Source organism: Girardinichthys multiradiatus, chromosome 17, assembly GCF_021462225.1.
Source record: "Girardinichthys multiradiatus isolate DD_20200921_A chromosome 17, DD_fGirMul_XY1, whole genome shotgun sequence".
NCBI classification, from domain to species: domain Eukaryota; kingdom Metazoa; phylum Chordata; class Actinopteri; order Cyprinodontiformes; family Goodeidae; genus Girardinichthys; species Girardinichthys multiradiatus.
In genome coordinates, this window is record NC_061809.1 from 30,630,093 (window position 1) to 30,649,626 (window position 19,534).

General features: G+C 42.5%; 1 protein-coding gene and 1 long non-coding RNA gene across 3 annotated transcripts in view; one reads left to right on the forward strand and one right to left on the reverse strand.

Moving 5' to 3' along the window:
- Window positions 1-733: 733 nt before the first annotated feature.
- Window positions 734-18,675, reverse strand: drd4-rs (dopamine receptor D4 related sequence). Of its 2 annotated transcripts, none has more exons than XM_047389258.1 (6): window positions 18,303-18,675; window positions 10,185-10,315; window positions 9,830-10,110; window positions 9,635-9,747; window positions 5,677-6,359; window positions 734-1,338 (listed from the first exon to the last, which is right to left on the reverse strand). In XM_047389258.1, the coding sequence occupies exons 3-6, from the start codon at window positions 10,067-10,069 to the stop codon at window positions 1,136-1,138; spliced, it is 1,239 nt and encodes a 412-aa protein (XP_047245214.1). In that variant the 5' UTR covers window positions 10,070-10,110; window positions 10,185-10,315; window positions 18,303-18,675; the 3' UTR covers window positions 734-1,135. The 2 variants fall into 2 exon arrangements, with proteins under 2 accessions (XP_047245214.1, XP_047245213.1); XM_047389257.1 differs by having other exon boundaries at window positions 10,185-10,336.
- Window positions 12,084-19,534, forward strand: part of LOC124882738 — a 30,656-nt gene continuing 23,205 nt past the window's right edge. The window contains exons 1-2 of the long non-coding RNA XR_007041978.1: window positions 12,084-12,182; window positions 14,394-15,242. This is a non-coding gene — a long non-coding RNA (uncharacterized LOC124882738). The remainder of the gene's footprint in view (window positions 12,183-14,393; window positions 15,243-19,534) is intronic.

Sequence of the window (19,534 nt, forward strand, 5' to 3'; positions counted from 1 at the left end):
TATGGGGTGTGTGGGGGGGGGGGGGGGGGAGAGGTCATGCTTCCCACAACATTTAGGAAAAGTTGAAAGTTGAAAAGACTGCCTGATCAACCTGTCACTCGAGCAGTCAAAAAGTTTGATGAAAACTACATTCTTACATTTTTAACCATAATGGTGCCACACTCAGCAAACATGGGTTTCCTGCTGGTTTGCAGGTTCTTAAGAAGCTCTCTTGCACCTTTGCCATGCTGTAGTCATCTGTAGCACCTTTGCACAGTTTGTCCCTTTAAGTTACATACTCCCATGATCACTCCAGTAGGCTGGGCATGAGGCTAGTGTGCTGGTTCCTGCTTTAGATGATCTGAAACAAGCCACGCCTGTGGATGTGGTCAAACATCATGAACATCCTGCTGCCACACCCACCCAGGACCCCAACATGGTGCCTCTAGGATAAGAAATGATCAAAGCTCAAAATAGAGGGTAGTGCATCCCCAAAACAGTTTTAATGACCCCTGAAGTCCTCACCAAGACTTTGCATCAGTTGGGTCTTCATCCAGAATAGGGAGAGCATGCAAAGAGCACTACAACTAACCCCAGTTTTAGACCACTTCAGGAACCTTTTCAAGGTGAAGCCTGACAGTTAAAGTTGCAGCTGCAGCCATCCGCCTCTTGCTGACTCTACTTTAACAACTGATAAAACAAAGTTCACTCTGAGGACCTTACTGATTACTGTAAGAACATAAAACTCTCTGTGTGATGTGTCCTTCACTACTTTATTGTCTCAGTAGTCCAGAAGGAGGACATCCATTTCAGCTACATCTCATGATGTCCATTTCACAGATTCAAAATCTACAAATCACCAAACCTTCATTAAAACATTCAGTTTTGCTCCATTTTGATCATTTGTGTCATAAAAATGTAATAAAGGAAAAAAAAAGCATCAAATAAGTCCACACTGACCTGCAACAGCTTTAAAATACACATATGTATAACTACTCAGATATTACAGAACATCTGGCTGATATTCGATGCCTCTAAGCCGCTCTAAGAACCAGACTGACACGCTGAAATAAGAGACAGTTTGACTTCAGAGGTCTTCTGGAGCCTATCAGGATGTTCTGGAGAACTTGTGAGCTCGGAGACGGTGCTTTAAGGGTCACGTCTGGCAGCAGAGCAGCTTGTGAAAGACGTTCCTGAACTCTGCGTTAAAGACTGTGTAGATGATTGGGTTAACGGCGCTGTTAACGTAGCCGAGCCATGTGACCACAGAAATGAGAGTGGGGCCGATGTCACAGGAGCGGCATAACACCTTGGTGACGTGGACGGTGAAGAACGGCGTCCAGCAGGCCAGAAACACACCTGAAACACAAAAAGACAGACTGGCATCAATCTTCCTGGAGAGAAACAAAGAAAACAGGAAAATACAGATGCATTAAGCAGCTTGTCTGTGTTCTCTCTGCCTGCAGCCATGTTTCTGTGAAAATCACAGCCTGCGGGCTATTTTAGCTGAATAAAGTGTGATTTTTTTTATGTTCCTTGGCGTGAAGCTAGTGCTGAGGAATTAAAGCAACTCTCACGGAGAAGCAGTTTCTATTTTTACTGAAACCACAGCTTGCCTGTGTTACAGGAAAACAGTTTCTGTGGAGAAGAGACTTCCTGCAGAGAAATCTCTCGTTCTCAATGAGAAACTGCAGGAAGCTGATAAAAACCTTACCTCTACTGTCCCACTGTGTTTGGTAGTTTTTATAACTTAACACTGACAATAACTAAGTGTGAAAAACAACTTCATATGAAGTCTGCAGATCAAGTTTAAAGTGGAAATAATTCCATTTATTTTAAACTGGCCTTGAATCACGTGTTTAAAACATGACGTTTAGATTGAAATCAGATTTTATGCTAACACCCTGACCCAGATCAAACCCAGACTTGGTCCACTAACCTCAGTCTGGTGTAGGACATCTCCAGCCTGCTCAGTGAACCAGGAGTTCTGAAATGACCATTAAATATACAACCACACTTCCAATGAAGTTGGAACATTATATAAAACATTCCAGTCCAACCTTTATGCAGTTTAATCCACCACAAAGACAAGATATTTAGTGTTCAAACTGATAATCTTTGTTTTTTACAAATATTCGCTCATGTAAAATTTGATGCCAGCAACACGTTCCAACTAAGCTGAAACAACGGCAACAACAGACTGGGAAAGTTGAGGAATGCTGTTTGGATCATTCCACAGGTGGACAGGTTAACTGGAAACAGGTGAGGGTCATGATTGGGTTTAAAAAGAGCATCTCTAAAAGGTTCAGTCGTTCACCAGCAAGGATGGGGTCAAGTTTACCACTTTGAGGACAACTGTGTGAGCAAATAGTTGAGCAGTTTAAGAACAACGTTCCCCAATGTACAACTGCAGGAATTTAGGAATGTCGTCATCTACAGATTCAGAGAATCTGGAGAAATCTCTGCAGCAAGGAGGAAAACATTGAATACCGGTGACCTTCGACCCCTCAGGAGGCACTGCATTAAAGACCAACATCATTCAGTACCAGATATCACCACATGGGCTCAGCAACTCTTCAGAACCATTGTCAGTTAACTCAGTTCATTTCTACGTCTACAAGTTAAACTCTACAATGCAAAGACAAGACACACATCAACAACAACCAGAACCGGCGTTGGATTCTCTGGACCCGAGCTCATCTGAGATGGACTGAAGCAAAGTGGAAAAGTCTGCTGTGGTCTGACGAGTCAACATTCCAGGTTGTTCATGGAAATCCTGGACGTTGTGTCGTCCAGGTTAAAAAGAAATGGACTATCTGGATTGTTATCAGAGCAAAGTTCAGAAGTCAGCATCTGTGATGGTATGGAGGTGTGTTGGTGCCCATGGCATCATGGGTAACTGGCACATGTGTGAAGGCACCATTAATGCTGGACGGTCCATACAGGTTCTGGAGCAACATCTGCTGTCATCCTAGCAACATCTTCTTCAGGGACGTCCTACTTATTTCAGCCAGACAATACCAAGCCACATTCTGCACGTGTTCCACCAGCGTGGCTTCATAGTAACAGAGTTCTGGTTCTAGACTGGCCCACCTGCGCTCCAGACCTGTCTCCCATTGAACACGTGTGGAGCATTATGAAGATCAGAATATGATAACAGAGACCCTGGACTGTTGAGCAACTGAAGTTGTTCATCAAGCAAGAATGGGACATAGTTCCTCCTAGAAAGCTCCAACAATTAGTCCTCGGTTCCCAAACTCTGACTGAGTGTTAGAAGAAAAGGTGAAGAAACACAGTGGTGGACATGACCCGGTCCAGCTTTGATGGAACGTGTTGCAAGCATCAGACTCAACATGAGGAAAATTAGCATAAAACAATAAAGTTGATGAGTTTGAACATTATCTGGTCTTTGTGGTAGATTCAGTTGCTTAAAGGTTGAACAGGATTAGCAGGTCACTGTATTCTGGTTTTATTCATGTTTTACACAACGTCCCAACTTCACTGGAACTGGGTGGTCCATCAAATTTAATGCTGATGTCTCCTCACACCGCAAACCTCCACTGCCTTTTGATTAAGTAACACCTCAAAACAAATGTGACCTGGACTATCAAATGAAGAACAAGTGAGTGACGAGGAAACAACAGGACAAGGGGGAGGATTCACATGATGAGGGATGATTGAATGGCCTTGAGATCAGGGGAACCCTGGACATGGATGCACTGATCCAAAGGTTTCCAGAGGCCAAAGCCTGCAGGGTCATTTCCAACTAGTGGTATCAACTGTTCCAACCAACTACAGTGACAGGAAGATTAAATATCCATACTGATCACTAATACCAATAAAAAACTAGAAACCACATCCATCTGAAAGGGGCCATGAAGAGGAGTATGCATTCACTATAAGAGGAACAATAAAGGACAGGAAGAAGAAAGAGACAATAAACAAGAAAGCATATTTCAGTTTAATTCAATTCAAGAAAAGTCCATTCATATTCCATGAAAAGAAGAATAAAAGAGGAGACAGAAATAGGGAGCCTAGGGGAGAGCAGGATAGAGTACATTTTATTGGTAAATTACATTCTATATGTAATTTATTTGTGATGCTGTTCTCTCTTCAGTAAAACACAAGACAACTGCTTTTATAGACGTTCTAGTGGACAATAAAGATAAAGTCTGATCACTCAATGCTGTAAAAACATAAGTACAACATAGTGAGGTCATCTCCGCCAATATTGGTAAATGGACTGAACTCATATAGTGCCTTTCCAGTCATACAGACCACTAAAAGCGCTTTACACTAGCCACATTCACCCAATCGCACTCACTAACGCTCACACATTCATACACCAATACGCAGATCAGTAGGCAACTTGAGGCCTTGCCCAGGGGCACATCGACATGTGGCAGGAGGAAGCTGAAATTGAACCTACAACCTTTTGATTGCAAGATGACTACTCTTCCTATTGAGCCACAGTCGCCTTAACAGGTGATGTTTTTTATCTAGACGATTCTCTATCCACACATCACACAAGACCAGTAAGTACTAAGTGTTTTCCATACTAACCTGTTAACTATACGATAATTATCTGCCAACCTATTGACTCTGTCCTCATATTCCTCCCATCCCCTCACACACATACGGCTTTATAGGACTCTTATTGTATAACTTTACATTTCTGAACATTTTATCATTAACTGCAGTTCCACTCATTTCCTTTCCTCACTCTTCAGATTCATTCGTTGTGTAAATAGCATTGTCAATTGAAAATACAGAGAGGCACAAATTTACAAGATTTACAGATAAAACAACTTTTTATTGTTGTCATTTTACAGCTCATGCAAGTGTATCTTTTCCTGTCCATTATCCTTCATCCAGTCCGGTTCCCTGTCCATACCTGCAATGGACCAATGTTTGGACCTGCCTCCAGGTACCCCCTCTCTTAAACACACTGATGTTTCCACAGGGCTCTAACAACTGGGCCCGGTCAGAAGGATCCAATATGACTCAAAGAATTGTGCAATATATAATTGAGCAATATATTATATTTTTACTATATTTTTAACCTCTACTCTGTCATTAATGGCAATTTCATTGTACGCCCCAGTACTATTTTATTCTATTCTGTTATTAGTTTGTACACAATGAGTGGCGTTCACTTTTATTATAACAATAAAACAAAGGTTTTTCCAAAGAATATTAAGGAGTATTTGGGTCTTATTAAAGTACGAATTTGCTCCTGTCTGGTTCCCAGTATTCCAGTATGAAAATTGTGGCGGCCCACAGGGCCTACTGTTACATTACAGCAGACATGGGGGAGGGCCCTTTTATGAAGGGTCGCCAGGGGCCAGAATGGCTAAGCCTGCTGCTGCATGTGTCTGAAATGTGATGAATGAGGTGATGAGCTGGTTCATGCAGTCAGCTCAAGCTGTGCTGCTGCTTCACACGTGGTCGCTCTCACACTCTGCACAACAAATCAAGCATACCCTGATGCTTTGGGTGGTTTATTTAAGCTGCAAACCACCTGCTGCACTCTGCATTTCATTTATTGCATTTATTCCAGGGAAAACATTAAACATCTTTGGTTCATCCTGACAATAAATAAAATCTAACTTTTTATGATGCAGTTTGAAGGCGATTGTCTCCTAAAATTAAACATATCGTATCGAGTGTCAGAGCTAGCCTGGTTCTGGTACTCACCAACAACGACCGGTAGGACTTTCATGGCCTTGCGCTCCCTCCCACTGACCCTACTGGTCTTGCTGGTCCTCCGTCCTCTCTTTGTGACGCTGCTTTTCAGACTGTTCTCTAAGCGGCTGCCTCGCTCCCTGCCCCCTGTGGGCTCGCCCTCCGACGCGCTGTCCATCTGAGGGGTCATTGGGTCGCTATCAGCAGCCATCACTGTCCTATCCTGGTTTTCCTCTCCAAGCGGGGTGGCACAAGGTGTTGCCATTGAGAACTTAGATGGAGAGGTTGGGCTTATGGGAGACGCTGTAAAAACAACCTTGTTTTGGCTGCCAGGGGTTGTATCTTTAGCTCTACGCAGAGTTGAGCCGAGATGCAAAGAGAAACCTCTGTGACCAACCCGATGAGCCTGAGACCGGCTCCGACTGCTCCAGCGCTGCAGGCCACGGAACATCCAGTAATAGAGGAACAGCATGACTGGACATGGCACGAAAAAGGAGCAGACTGACGAGTACACCACAAAGCGATCATCCTCCAGCTTGCACACCGTTGGATCCCGATTCGGCACCTGGTTCAGACCAAAGATGACTGGACTCGCTACGCCCAGAGACAGGACCCAGGTTGCAGTGATGAGAGCTAGTTGGCGAACACTAAACTGGTTCCGGTTGTATTTTAGGGGCACCACCACAGCGATGTACCTGCAGTACAACCAAACATATTGGACTCTCAGGAGTTTGTTCTGAGACTGAAGACAAGAAGATGGTGAGGCGGGACCCCATGAAAGCAAACATCGTGAATTTGCACACAGAATGTGGCTAACTCTGACAGAATGGGTTCAGACATCCTCCCTTTAAGAAATGTAGAAACAACTACTAATATGCCAAATAACAGCCTCTGCTTCAAATATAGCTTGTCACCCTTAGTACTAAAAATATAAATGTGTAGCCTCAGCCATGTTTGATTCACCAAAGTGTTTAATTAAACTTTCTTAACACCTTGCAAGTTGTTAATTGGGCCTGTTATCACCTGCCATCCTGGAAAGCCAGGATAGAACCTCTTATCTCTATAACAAGCTTCTTCACTGCAGCTTAATTTATTATGAGGAATAATGGATGAGAAAACAACATTTTTCTGCCCCATGAACAACAAAGTGACCTCAGGAGTAACATGTTTAATGACATTAAGACTGATACATTTAATTTAATTGATAATTCCTGTTTCAGAAAGACATTTTAATACAGGATAATACATATTTTCTAAATATTTCTATTAAACCAGATGACTTCTTTCTTGAAATGTTCATGATGATTGCTGTCAGTGTGCTGCTAATTAGGCCTATAAAGATGGAAGTGATTAGTGATCAGCAGCATCAGATACGTTAAGTCCTGGAACCCATCAGGACTTGTTGCCCTCCCTCCCCTTCATTAGGATCTGGGTCCCGGCCAGCTCCATATCTCATGAGCACGAGTCAGGGCTGGAACTTAGATTCACCAGATAATAAAAGATGACACATTTCAGCTCTTTACTTTTTCAATTCAATTCAGTTTATTTATATAGCTCCAATTCACAACACATGTCGTCTCAAGGCTCTTCACAACAGTCAGGTTCATACATTCCAACTAATCCTAACAATTGAACAGTTCAGTCAGATTCAGTTATTTATTCAAATTGGATAAAAAGTTTTTCTATCTAAGGAAACCCAGCAGATTGCATCCAGTCAATGACTTGCAGCATTCACTCCTCCTGGATGAGCATGTAGAGACAGTGGACAGTCACTGGTGTTGACTTTGCAGCAATCCCTCATACTGAGCATGCATGTAGCGACAGTGGAGAGGAAAAACTCCCTTTTAACAGGAAGAAACCTCCAGCAGAACCAGAACCAGGCTCAGTACACAGATAGTTTCAGTTCAGATTATTTAGTTAAACGGCGCTACAACAATGTCGTATCTCCACAAAGGGTCCCACTGATGGTCATTGTTATACTAAAAACCACAATGATTGGGATACCTCTCTCTGTCAGACTGATTATAACCATTGGAAAAGAGAAGGGGTCATACAGGCAGCAGATATGGAGGGTGTGTTTGCACCTCAACCATAACTGAGCTGGTTTAGGCTAAACCTGACTCCCCCTTACTCCAACCAACAGAGAGGGAGGAAGGGTTAGGGTTGAATATTGTAATTCTTTACTATCAGGATGTCCACAAAATGCAGTTAAAAGCCTTCAGCTGATTCAAAATGCTGCAGCAAGAGTTCTGATGAAAATTAAAAAGAAAGATCATATTTCTCCTATTTTAGCTTCCCTTCATTGGCTCCCTGTTAAATCCAGAATAGAATTTAAAATTCTCCTCCTCACATATAAAGCCCTTAATGATCTAGCTCCATCATACATCAGAGATCTGATTGGTCCATATGTTCCTAACAGAGCACTTTGTTCTCAGACTGCAGGTTTACTGGTGGTTCCTAGAGTCTCTAGAAGTAGAATGGGAGGCAGATCCTTTAGTTATCAGGCTCCTCTCCTGTGGAACCAGCTCCCAGTTTTAGTCCGTGAGGCCCTGTCTACTTTTAAGGCTAGGCTTAAAACTTTCCTTTTTGATAAAGCTTATAGTTACAGTGGCTTAGTTTATCCTGAGCTATCTCTGTAGTTATGCTGCTATAGGTTTAGACTGCTGGAGGACATAATGACCACTTTCACCCTCTTTGCTACATTCTCACACTACTCTCCAATTCTGCATTATTTGCTGTTATTTCAGTTTTTAACTTTGTTCTCTCTTTTCTCTTCCTAGAAGCTACACCTGGCCTGACTCTGTGTCTACCTGTGACACCTTTCTGGAGAGGGGGATCGTCCAAGCTTCTGCTGGCAACAACTTAATGCTCACCTTCTACAGATGATCCACATGGCCCTGTCTTTTAGTGTTTAACCCTTTCTCTCTCCTAGACATGGCTACTGACTGAGCTTCTACTGTAACTAACTCTATGTTCTCTCTTTCAGACTCTAACCTTGAAAACTGGATCAGAGTTTATCTGTTCTTTCTTTCTAGATGAAACGACTAAAGGAGCTACATCCATTAACATTTACTTTTCCTTCCCGTAGAAAGTACTCCTGGATCAGTGCTTCTTTGTTCTCTTTGTGTCTCTGCTCTGTTCTCTCAAACCTCCAGTCGGTCGTGGCAGATGGCCGCTCACACTGAGCCTGGTTCTGGTTCTGCTGGAGGTTTCTTCCTGTTAAAAGGGAGTTTTTCCTCTCCACTGTCGCTACATGCATGCTCAGTATGAGGGATTGCTGCAAAGTCAACACCAGTGACTGTCCACTGTCTCTACATGCTCATCCAGGAGGAGTGAATGCTGCAAGTCACTGACTGGATGCAATCTGCTGGGTTTCCTTAGATAGAAAAACTTTTTATCCAATTTGAATAAATAACTGAATCTGACTGAACTGTTCAATTGTTAGGATTAATTGGAATGTATGAACCTGACTTTGTGAAGAACCTTGAGACGACATGTGTTGTGAATTGGTTCTATATAAATAAACAGAATTGAATTGAATTGAACATAAACCTTGAGCCAAAGCTACTCTGGAATCTATGGTCCGTCGACTTTTCCACCCTCACCTACAGTCCTGAGATATAGATCAAGAAGTAGAGGATGAGGGCTTAGATACAAGCAGATGAAATGAGCTTCCTCTGCAGGGCTCTCTCTTAGAAAGTAGGTGAGAACCTAATTCAGGGGGAGTTTGGAGTACAGCCACAACTCCTCTGAGGTGGTTCATCTGATTAGGATGCCTCCTGGAGAAGCTGAAGGTGTGGCCCTTTTTAACTCCCTGAGGGGTTAAAAAAAAACAATCTCCTGGGAATGCCTTGGAATCCCTCTGGATGAGCTGAGGAGTGCTGCTTGGGAAAGGGGCGTTCAGGACCTGCTCTGGATGGATGTCTACATTACTTTATATAAAGGGATATTGATTGGAACAGCAACTTACCGGTCCACGCTGATGGCACAGAGGTTCAGGATTGAGGCGGTGCAGAGCATTACATCCATGGTCATCAGAGCGTCACAGATGGAGGTGCTCAGAGTCCAGATTCCTCCAAGGAACTATACACACATCAGTTCACAGTCACAGTTCTTACTTGACATAGACATCACTCCACCTGTTCCAGCACAAGACCTGACTGACCTCAGAGTAGACGTAGAGCGGCAGCACAAGCACAGCCAGCAGCAGGTCGGCCACCGCCAGGCTGATGATGAAGTAATTGGTGGCGGTCTTCAGTGAGCGCTCAGTGAGCACGCTCAGACACACTAGGATGTTTCCCAGGATGATGACGAGGATCAACACGATGCCAAGAACCAGGGCTAGGTAGTTGTAGTCCATCAGGTAAGTCAGACTGGGGGGACTGCTAGGTGTCACATTTTTCATAATGGAGAGTCGGACCACAGGAGTTGGCCTATACTTAACATCTGGAAATAATTGAGTTAGTGTGGTAATGTGCATTCATCCATATGTATAAAGAATACAGAGAAAGGGAGCTCACCTCGCTGATACCGCTGTCAGGTAGTTCCTCAGTTTGGCTTCAGTCTCAGATGTTTCACCAACTCCATCAGGTTGTTTTAGATGTTCCTCTCTGGCCATCATCAGTCTGCCTGTGGTTTGGTGCTGTCTCTCCTCTCAGCCAAAAACAGGAAACTGGTTTATTGTTGGTCTGCTAACCATGTCCCTGGAGGTTTTCTACCTAACCATATTTTTAGATTTTGTGCTACAATAAATGTGACCTTGATGTTGTTCCTCACCTTTTTTAGGAGAACTATGTTCCTGACATGGTTCCTAACTACTTTTTACAGTTACTTAACTTGAGAGAAATTAAAGATATTGTTTTAATTTGTAGTTTGGACAATCTTCACCTGTCGTACAGATGGACTCACATGTGTGTATGCTTTGGTAAGCAGAGAAGGTCGTGGTCCGCTCATTGACTGCAAGCTACCCAGGTCTTGTAGCTACAGAACAAGCCGTCATCATACCTGACAGTTGGAATGAGGTGTTTGTGTTGATATGCTGTGTTTGGTGTGGTGGTATGGTGCTGTACATGATTGAGAGGTTATGGTCATTCAAGCGTGAGCTTTTCTTCTTCTCTTTCACCTATTGTTCAGATTAATTTTTTCTTATCTGGTAAATGTTAAATAACCCCAATCACAAATACTCCCAGTTTGCATCTTTCATGCACGGTTGTATTTACATGTCCTGTTTGTTGTATCGTGGTAACAGTGAAGCTGTTGGAGAGCATCTGATGTATTCTGAGGAGACACTTCAGCAAACCAAATTAACAAACTGCTTCTCTTCCTCATATAAATGCCAAAATAAGACTAAGGATTGGTCTGAATAAACTCTAAAAACAGCTATAAGGTCAAAGAGACAGTGTCAGCTTCAGATGAATGACAACATTTGGCAGATTAGACAGTCTCCATATATATATATTTATAAAGACTCTATACAAACATTCAGAAAGCATGAGTGAAACAATATGAGCGCCCACACTGCTTAAAATTGATTAAAGAGAGCAAGAGAAGTCAGAAGATACTAAAGAAGCAACTGTTGCTGTCCATCAACTTGGGAAGGGTTATCAGGTCATCTCCAAACTATCTGAAGTCCATCATCCCACAGAGAAGATTATTCCCAGGATTGGATGTCCCAGCAGATTCAGCCCAAGGTCATAGTGTGAAGCTCAGAGAAATGATCAAAAACCTAAGAGCTCCTTCTCAGACTCTATAGGCCTTAGTTAGCAGGTTAAAGGTCATGACAGGACAGTTAGAAAAACACCAAACCAGCATAGCTGTGTAAGGCTGATATAGATAGATACTGTCTTAAATTAATTAAAATAGAACAAAATGGATAAATAGGCTAAAAACTTATAAAAGCAGTAACAATTCATAAAAGACATTTCATATGTAAAACCAAGTTTTACATAGGAAATTGAAAATCCCCAGGCTCCCTTCGGCATGCTGTCTTCTTCCGGCCTCAGCCACGAACTGAGCTCCGCCCTGCTGCGCCACCCAGCAGATAAAACTACACCCCCTCATTTGAATATAAGAACATTAAATAAAAGGAGCTTAAAATGAAAAACGGGGTTAAAAAGTAAAAGTAACTGAAATACGTAAAGCAGCTTTACAAAATAAAGGTATCACAAAATAAAACTGCATTATGAAATCAATAAATAAATCTTTAAGTAAATTAAATAAATCTTGAAATTAATTAAATAAAATAAGATTAAAATTTCTTTTAACATAATTATTTTTTTTTATTTCATGGGGATATTTATTAATAATTTATCAATAGCAGTATTTATTTAATTTTGAATGAAACGGCTCTCCATGGCAGTAAGCCAAATTATGTTTTCTTTGTGGCTGTAATACCTTGAAGAGCCAGGAGATGGCGCATCGATAGAAAGACAATGGCCACTAAGAGGTAAAGATGCAGAAGAAACCCCGCGGCGAAGCGGCTAGCAGCCCGACATCTGTCTCTTTTCTTTAACATTCAGGTTGGTTTCATGTTCTTCTAAGGGACCCGGACAACAATGACTGATGTAGAAACTTTTGATAAAGTGTTGGCGCGATTGTGAACACTTCAGAGAACTTTAGTTTGTGATATTGTCTTCATATGGGTCCGGCACTATAGGCTAATGTGCTAAGCTAGCGGGAGCTACTTGTGCGCTTGCGCCACAGCAGTTAGAGCCCTACCGACCGCCGTTTGAGAGAACAATGTGTTAAAATGGACCAGGAAAATATAAATATGTTGAACGACCATGGAGTTTATATAGTTTGGCTTAAATTATGAGTTTAATGAGCTCTTAAGTTTATACGTGTATGGTCAGGCTCCAGGGTAATAACACTGGCCATGTGCATTCAAGGCGCCATTTTGAGCTGGTTGTAAGCAATGCCTGAAGGTTCACAGTAATATAACAAATAAATGCATTTGTTTCGGTCTATTAATTAATGGGTAGTATTTATGTGCACCTACAAATACATGTTATAAAATAACTGATTAAACTAGATGTTTGTTGAATTATTATTCCCATTAAATCCTGTAGGCGAATACAGGTCCTTCTCAAAATATTAGCATATTGTGATAAAGTTCATTATTTTCCATAATGTCATGATGAAAATGTAACATTCATATATTTTAGATTCATTGCACACTAACTGAAATATTTCAGGTCTTTTATTGTCTTAATACGGATGATTTTGGCATACAGCTCATGAAAACCCAAAATTCCTATCTCACAAAATTAGCATATCATTAAAAGGGTCTCTAAACGAGCTATGAACCTAATCATCTGAATCAACGAGTTAACTCTAAACACCTGCAAAAGATTCCTGAGGCCTTTAAAACTCCCAGCCTGGTTCATCACTCAAAACCCCAATCATGGGTAAGACTGCCGACCTGACTGCTGTCCAGAAGGCCACTATTGACACCCTCAAGCAAGAGGGTAAGACACAGAAAGAAATTTCTGAATGAATAGGCTGTTCCCAGAGTGCTGTATCAAGGCACCTCAGTGGGAAGTCTGTGGGAAGGAAAAAGTGTGGCAGAAAACGCTGCACAACGAGAAGAGGTGACCGGACCCTGAGGAAGATTGTGGAGAAGGGCCGATTCCAGACCTTGGGGGACCTGCGGAAGCAGTGGACTGAGTCTGGAGTAGAAACATCCAGAGCCACCGTGCACAGGCGTGTGCAGGAAATGGGCTACAGGTGCCGCATTCCCCAGGTCAAGCCACTTTTGAACCAGAAACAGCGGCAGAAGCGCCTGACCTGGGCTACAGAGAAGCAGCACTGGACTGTTGCTCAGTGGTCCAAAGTACTTTTTTCGGATGAAAGCAAATTCTGCATGTCATTCAGAAATCAAGGTGCCAGAGTCTGGAGGAAGACTGGGGAGAAGGAAATGCCAAAATGCCAGAAGTCCAGTGTCAAGTACCCACAGTCAGTGATGGTCTGGGGTGCCGTTTCAGCTGCTGGTGTTGGTCCACTGTGTTTTATCAAGGGCAGGGTCAATGTAGCTAGCTATCAGGAGATTTTGGAGCACTTCATGCTTCCATCTGCTGAAAAGCTTTATGGAGATGAAGATTTCATTTTTCAGCACAACCTGGCACCTGCTCACAGTGCCAAAACCACTGGTAAATGGTTTACTGACCATGGTATCACTGTGCTCAATTGGCCTGCCAACTCTCCTGACCTGAACCCCATAGAGAATCTGTGGGATATTGTGAAGAGAACGTTGAGAGACTCAAGACCCAACACTCTGGATGAGCTAAAGGCCGCTATCGAAGCATCCTGGGCCTCCATAAGACCTCAGCAGTGCCACAGGCTGATTGCCTCCATGCCACGCCGCATTGAAGCAGTCATTTCTGCCAAAGGATTCCCGACCAAGTATTGAGTGCATAACTGTACATGATTATTTGAAGGTTGACGTTTTTTGTATTAAAAACACTTTTCTTTTATTGGTCGGATGAAATATGCTAATTTTGTGAGATAGAAATTTTGGGTTTTCATGAGCTGTATGCCAAAATCATCCGTATTAAGACAATAAAAGACCTGAAATATTTCAGTTAGTGTGCAATGAATCTAAAATATATGAATGTTAAATTTTCATCATGACATTATGGAAAATAATGAACTTTATCACAATATGCTAATATTTTGAGAAGGACCTGTAATACAACAGCTTGACATGTCTGCCTCTTTGCTTTATCATTCAGGATTAATATTCCTACGCCTCTCCTGGCTTGGGTGGGCAACATCTGCTTGAAGGGGTTGAATGTGAGTTCGTCTGTCCAACAGCTGAAGCGTGGTCCAAACCTGGTCGTCGAAAGAACATTGATCCCAAACACAGCAGCTAGTCTACGACAAGACTGACTGAAAAAGAAAAGACTCAAGGTGCTCCAATGGCCTAGTCAAAGTTCAGACTGCAGCCTGACTTAAATGCTGTGGTGGGACCTTCAGAGACTTGAGCAGAACCATTAATGAACTGCATCTTCAAGGACATTTTTAGCAGTTTTCTTCACTGTCCAGCTTCTATAATTGAACCAACAGTTCTGTGACAGCATTGATGTTCTCAACATCATCATCAATGGAGGTCAGGCTCCAAAGAGGAGGTTTCTCTGCTTAACCTCATGACAGACTTTCTTTTCTGATTGATAAAAGAACCCTCAATGAAACTCATTAATGAGGGGGCCACTTCAGGCTACCTGGTGGAAAATCCTTGTCCTGGATGTTCAGGTGAGCTGCAGTGAGCTTCCTTCTCATCAGACCTAAAATAGGAGAGCTCTTCCTCTCAGATGCCTCTGACAGCAGAGCAGGTGGACATGTTGAGTAAGAAACCACGGCAACAAGCGTTAAGATGGTTTCCTCCATGTGAAGTGAACATGCTAATCAGAGCGTGTCACCATGGAGGAGAAGGGTTTAGCAGGACCCGAGTGGCCGTCTGAATACATTCAGAAAGTATTCATACATCTGTGTGGAGGTTCTCACTAACAGCCAACAGGAAGTGACATAAAGGTGCCATAAGGTCATCAGATTATGATCTTCTGGGATCACATGACACAGAGGTGAGTTTTTAAATCCATAATCTTTTCATTAATACAAATTAGTGGAGCACATCTGCTGCTCTGTAATCTGATGAAGAGGAGATGAGCTCCACAGCTGGGTGGAGGTCATACTTTCACAATAAAAGCCTCCTCATCTGCTTCCAGAATGACATTAATTTGAATTAATTATCACCTAGAGAGCTTTCTCTGACTCATCCAGTGGGCCGAGCTCACAGAGAGGTCATTAAAAGCAACAGAATCTGAACCACATTAATATGAGGGAAAAGCCCTGGTGCATCAAACCCTGACCAGAGCCAAACACCTAACGCGCAGTTTTTTAACGTGGTGTCTGGTCCTGATGGAAACATGCTGAGACCAGAAAGCTGTAGCAGAACCATCAGAAGATTTCAGTTAAAGAAACCAAGCAGCTGAATGATTTGATTTAACTGGTTCTTCTCTCTGCATCTGTCCATCCTCATCTCCAGCCTTAATGATTTTTATATAGAGCTAAAATCAGTTTTTGGACTGATCACCCCCAGTTCTGTTTGGTTCTGTTCTGTTGGTGCTGATTCCTGCAGTCCAGACACAAATAATCTCACATTTGTCTCAGAAATAATGTCTGCAGAGGATGAATAGAACTTTAACTTTTCCTAGAGGAACTTTCCATCCATGAATCTCCAATGAATCAGGACTGGGAGGTATGGAAAACAATCCTTTCATGAAAATATTTCTCATGTCAGTTGATATCGATATATATCACAATATAAAACAAATCACAGTTTTAGTCCATCTTTAATGTTCCCTGGTTCTATTAAGTCAGATTTCAAGATATCAGAAGCTTATATTTGATGTAAGGTTTATTTTGAAAAGTTGAACCTTGGTGGACTGCATAAATTAAAGGTATATTTAAACTAAAGTCTTCAAGCATTACAGGAGAACAGAATGGAAACTGACATTGTTCTGTTGATGTCAAATAAATAAAATAGACTGAAATATAAATAATAAAGTTATAAATCTTAAACCTGTTATAAGGTGTGGAGCTAGAGAAACCGACCTTGGGTGGTTGTTGCAGCTTTGCAGGCGCTGTTTTCAGGGAGAGGGCGAGGCTCTCGTCTGCGATTGTAAAGTTTAACCTCCTGCTGCTCCAGTGAGCAGCGCTGGTTCTGGTGGTAAAACAGATAGGTGGTATTCATGCACTCAACATAAGTTGCAGTGTCACTCCTTTGTTCTTTGTGTGGCTTCAAATAGCCAAGATAGCTCCACACAACTGAACTGTTGGGGTCATTCTGGTCAACCAGGTGGTTCGCTGTGTCTTCTGTCTTCTTTCCGGATGATTGGTCCAGCACGGCGCAACTCTTATTACTATTGGCTATCATTATCTGTATATTGAAGGTCCATATCGACCCTTTATCAGATGTCTATCGAGGAAAAATAATTTCGAGATGCATATTGCTGCTGTTTTATCACCCAGCTCTAGAACATATGTCCTTCATCTGGAGCTGATTGGGATTCACGATGCAGCTGCCTTGACTTTTATACCTGGGAGAGAAGCTTTGCATGTATAGTCAAGTTGTTTCTGTACATCCATCTCACTCTTTTAATCCGTGATGCTGCTGAAGCCAAGGCCTGGTAAATTCTAGTTAGGGATCATGTGCAGCTGGCAGATGGTCAGCAGCATATAAAGGACCTGTTTGACAGCATTTATTGGACCAACCAACAATCACAATGGAACAACAATGGACAGTCCAGCTGGCTCAGTGAACATCTGAGAAGAACTGTGGACTCATTTTAGCCATTTCTGAACATCTGCAGATTCCAACATCATCGGATCAAACAACTGTATGGAAGTCCAAACTGTTCAGGTGTGTCACCAAGCTGTCCCAGTAGATGAAAGGAATCTGGTCGGGATGTTCAGGAACAGTCCAGAAACCACCAAAACATAAACCTGCCATGAAATGAAAACTGCCCTCATGTACAAAGAACATGTTCTGGAGACCAGTTTGATGGTCAGACGAGACAAAGATTGAGTTGTTTGGACACAATGATAAGGATGTTTGGAGAATTTGAGATGAGGCCTTCAAACAAAAAACTCCATGCCAACTTTCAAGTATGGAGGTGATAGCATCATGCTGTACATCTGTTTCCAATGGTTCTGGTGCACTGCAGAAAGTGGATGGGATAATGAAGAAGGAGGACTACCTCCAAACTCTTAAACTTCACCTCAGATCTAGAGCTAGATGGTTGAAACCCGGAGCCCGTTTGGTATTCTAACAGAACAATAATCCTCAAACATCCAAACTGGTTTCAGTGGATAAAGCAGGCTGACAACAAGCTTCTCACAGCTCTGACCTGCTGGAAACTCAGGGACTGTGATAAAACTCTACCAGTTCAGCCAAGCAAGAGCATTCAAAGATCAGAGTCTCTAAAATCTCCGATTGAATGTACCGATGTCCGTGATGATGGATGAGAACTTCGGACGGGTCTTCAGACAGAACCAACCTTTTCATCATTTACTGTGGAGGAGATCCACTCCTCTTACCAATGTTGCTGCACAGCTCCATGAAGGTCCCACCACAGCATTTCAATCAGGTTGATATCTGGGCTTTGACTAGGCCTTTGCAGCAGCTTGATTATTTAGTTTTTCAGCCATTCTGTTGTAAATCTGCTGCTGTGTTTGGGATCATTGTTCTGTTGATGACCCAGTTTGGACCTTACTAAAAACATCAGAACATGAGCCAGTCTGTCTCTGCATCCTGTCCTCTGACCTGGAGACAGAGGTCATCCTTCCTCCATCTGTCTCTGTCTGCAGCTGGTTGGTTTCTCTCAGTCAGACTGAGATCTTTGGACTTTCTGGTTCTTCCCAGCAGAACTTTAAATGTAGAAATATAAAGTTCTATTGCAGTGTCAGCTAGTTCTGGCACCAAAACTCTACAGTGGTTGTAATGTGTTTGTTTGAAAAGTCAACCTTTCAACAGTTGATGCTAAAAAAAATCAGTTTTGGATCAAAATGAGTTGAGATTTACTGATGATGAGAAATCTCCCTGAAACACCACAAGAGACTGAATGAAAACTCAGACTCACCGTTTCCTCTCCAGCAATTAGTCTGCTCCTTCTTGTTCATCTGTTTTATTTCTGCACTTTCATTTCACTGGTTTCAAATCAGCGTATTTTCCTCCATCTTCATCCCTTCATCTCCTCTTTTGGACTGGTTTCTCCTTCGCCTGTCCTCCTGCCTTTGAGGCTGTTCCTTCAGTTTCATCCACCTGTAGTCCCTCTGCATCCGTCTTCCTCCCGTCTCATCTAACAAACTTTCTTCTTCCATCTATAAAAAGATTCAACATCCAGATGCTTCCTCCTCCTCCTCTCTCCCTCTGCCATTATTGCTGCGCTCTGATTGGCTGGCAGTCAGCAGTGATGGAAACAGCCTCCTCTCTTCGCTGTTTCATTTGGTCTTCCTCCCCTACTGCAGGAGATTGCCTCCCTCTTGTCAGGTGTGTGGATTTGATGACCTGCTGGTTCTTCAGTTAGGTCATGTGTGGCTTTAGAACAATTAGAAGCTTCATCTGAATCCAGTGAAGTCCTCTCTGAACACAGGAAGCCAGACATTTTAATGCATCACTCTGAGATTAACGGAAGGTGTTAGTGGGGTTGTGTGGAGTAGATCTCAGCAGTCAGTGTGTCAGTTTGAAGAATCAGGAAGGATTTCTACATGACAAACTGGTTTCAGCTGAACGGAGGCACTATGTCAACATGATGCCTTCTAAAACACCCCAGGCTCATTTCCAGGGAATGTTGTCTTGCAGACAAAGTCTCCACACCCTTGTTAAAATGTTAGGCCTTTGTGATTTAAATATTATTAACAGTTTTCCTCTTTTAATGCGACCTAAATGCTGTAGAATACAAGTGAAATACAAACACATTTATTCCAAAAATAAAAAGCTGCAAAGACCCCTGGGTGCGTTTGCGAGCGTTTCCATTACAGTTTTTTCTGTACCAGTCCAACCGGGTCGGAGTCGGGACCACATGTGGCATGAACAAACAGCTGTTCACTGATTAGCCGTGGCAGGAGGAGAAATGAGAAGGTTTTCGTTTCAGGGAAAAGTTAATAAAACTCCAGTAACTACAATAATATTAAGGAGCACAGTGGCTGGAGCGGGTCATACATGTCATTTTACCATTTCCAGATCTTAAATCATGCCTGAAGGCTGACAGAAAAGGAAAAGGACAAATTAGCTTTCTGAATTAAATAAATAATAATAATCTTGGAGCTTCACCATCCAGACAGCAGCGCCTCTCCTATCTGCTTCTCCTGC

What these genes read in the sequence shown, in the direction of transcription:
- drd4-rs (XM_047389258.1), bottom strand. Translation starts at nt 10,069, where the DNA reads ATGAAAAATGTGACACCTAGCAGTCCCCCCAGTCTGACTTACCTGATG. An exon ending in CGCTCTACGTCTACTCTGAG is followed by an intron (nt 9,748 to 9,829) that starts GTCAGTCAGGTC and finishes ATGTGTGTATAG; the next exon opens with TTCCTTGGAGGAATCTGGAC. An exon ending in AGTCCTACCGGTCGTTGTTG is followed by an intron (nt 1,339 to 5,676) that starts GTGAGTACCAGA and finishes TTTGTGTTTCAG; the next exon opens with GTGTGTTTCTGGCCTGCTGG.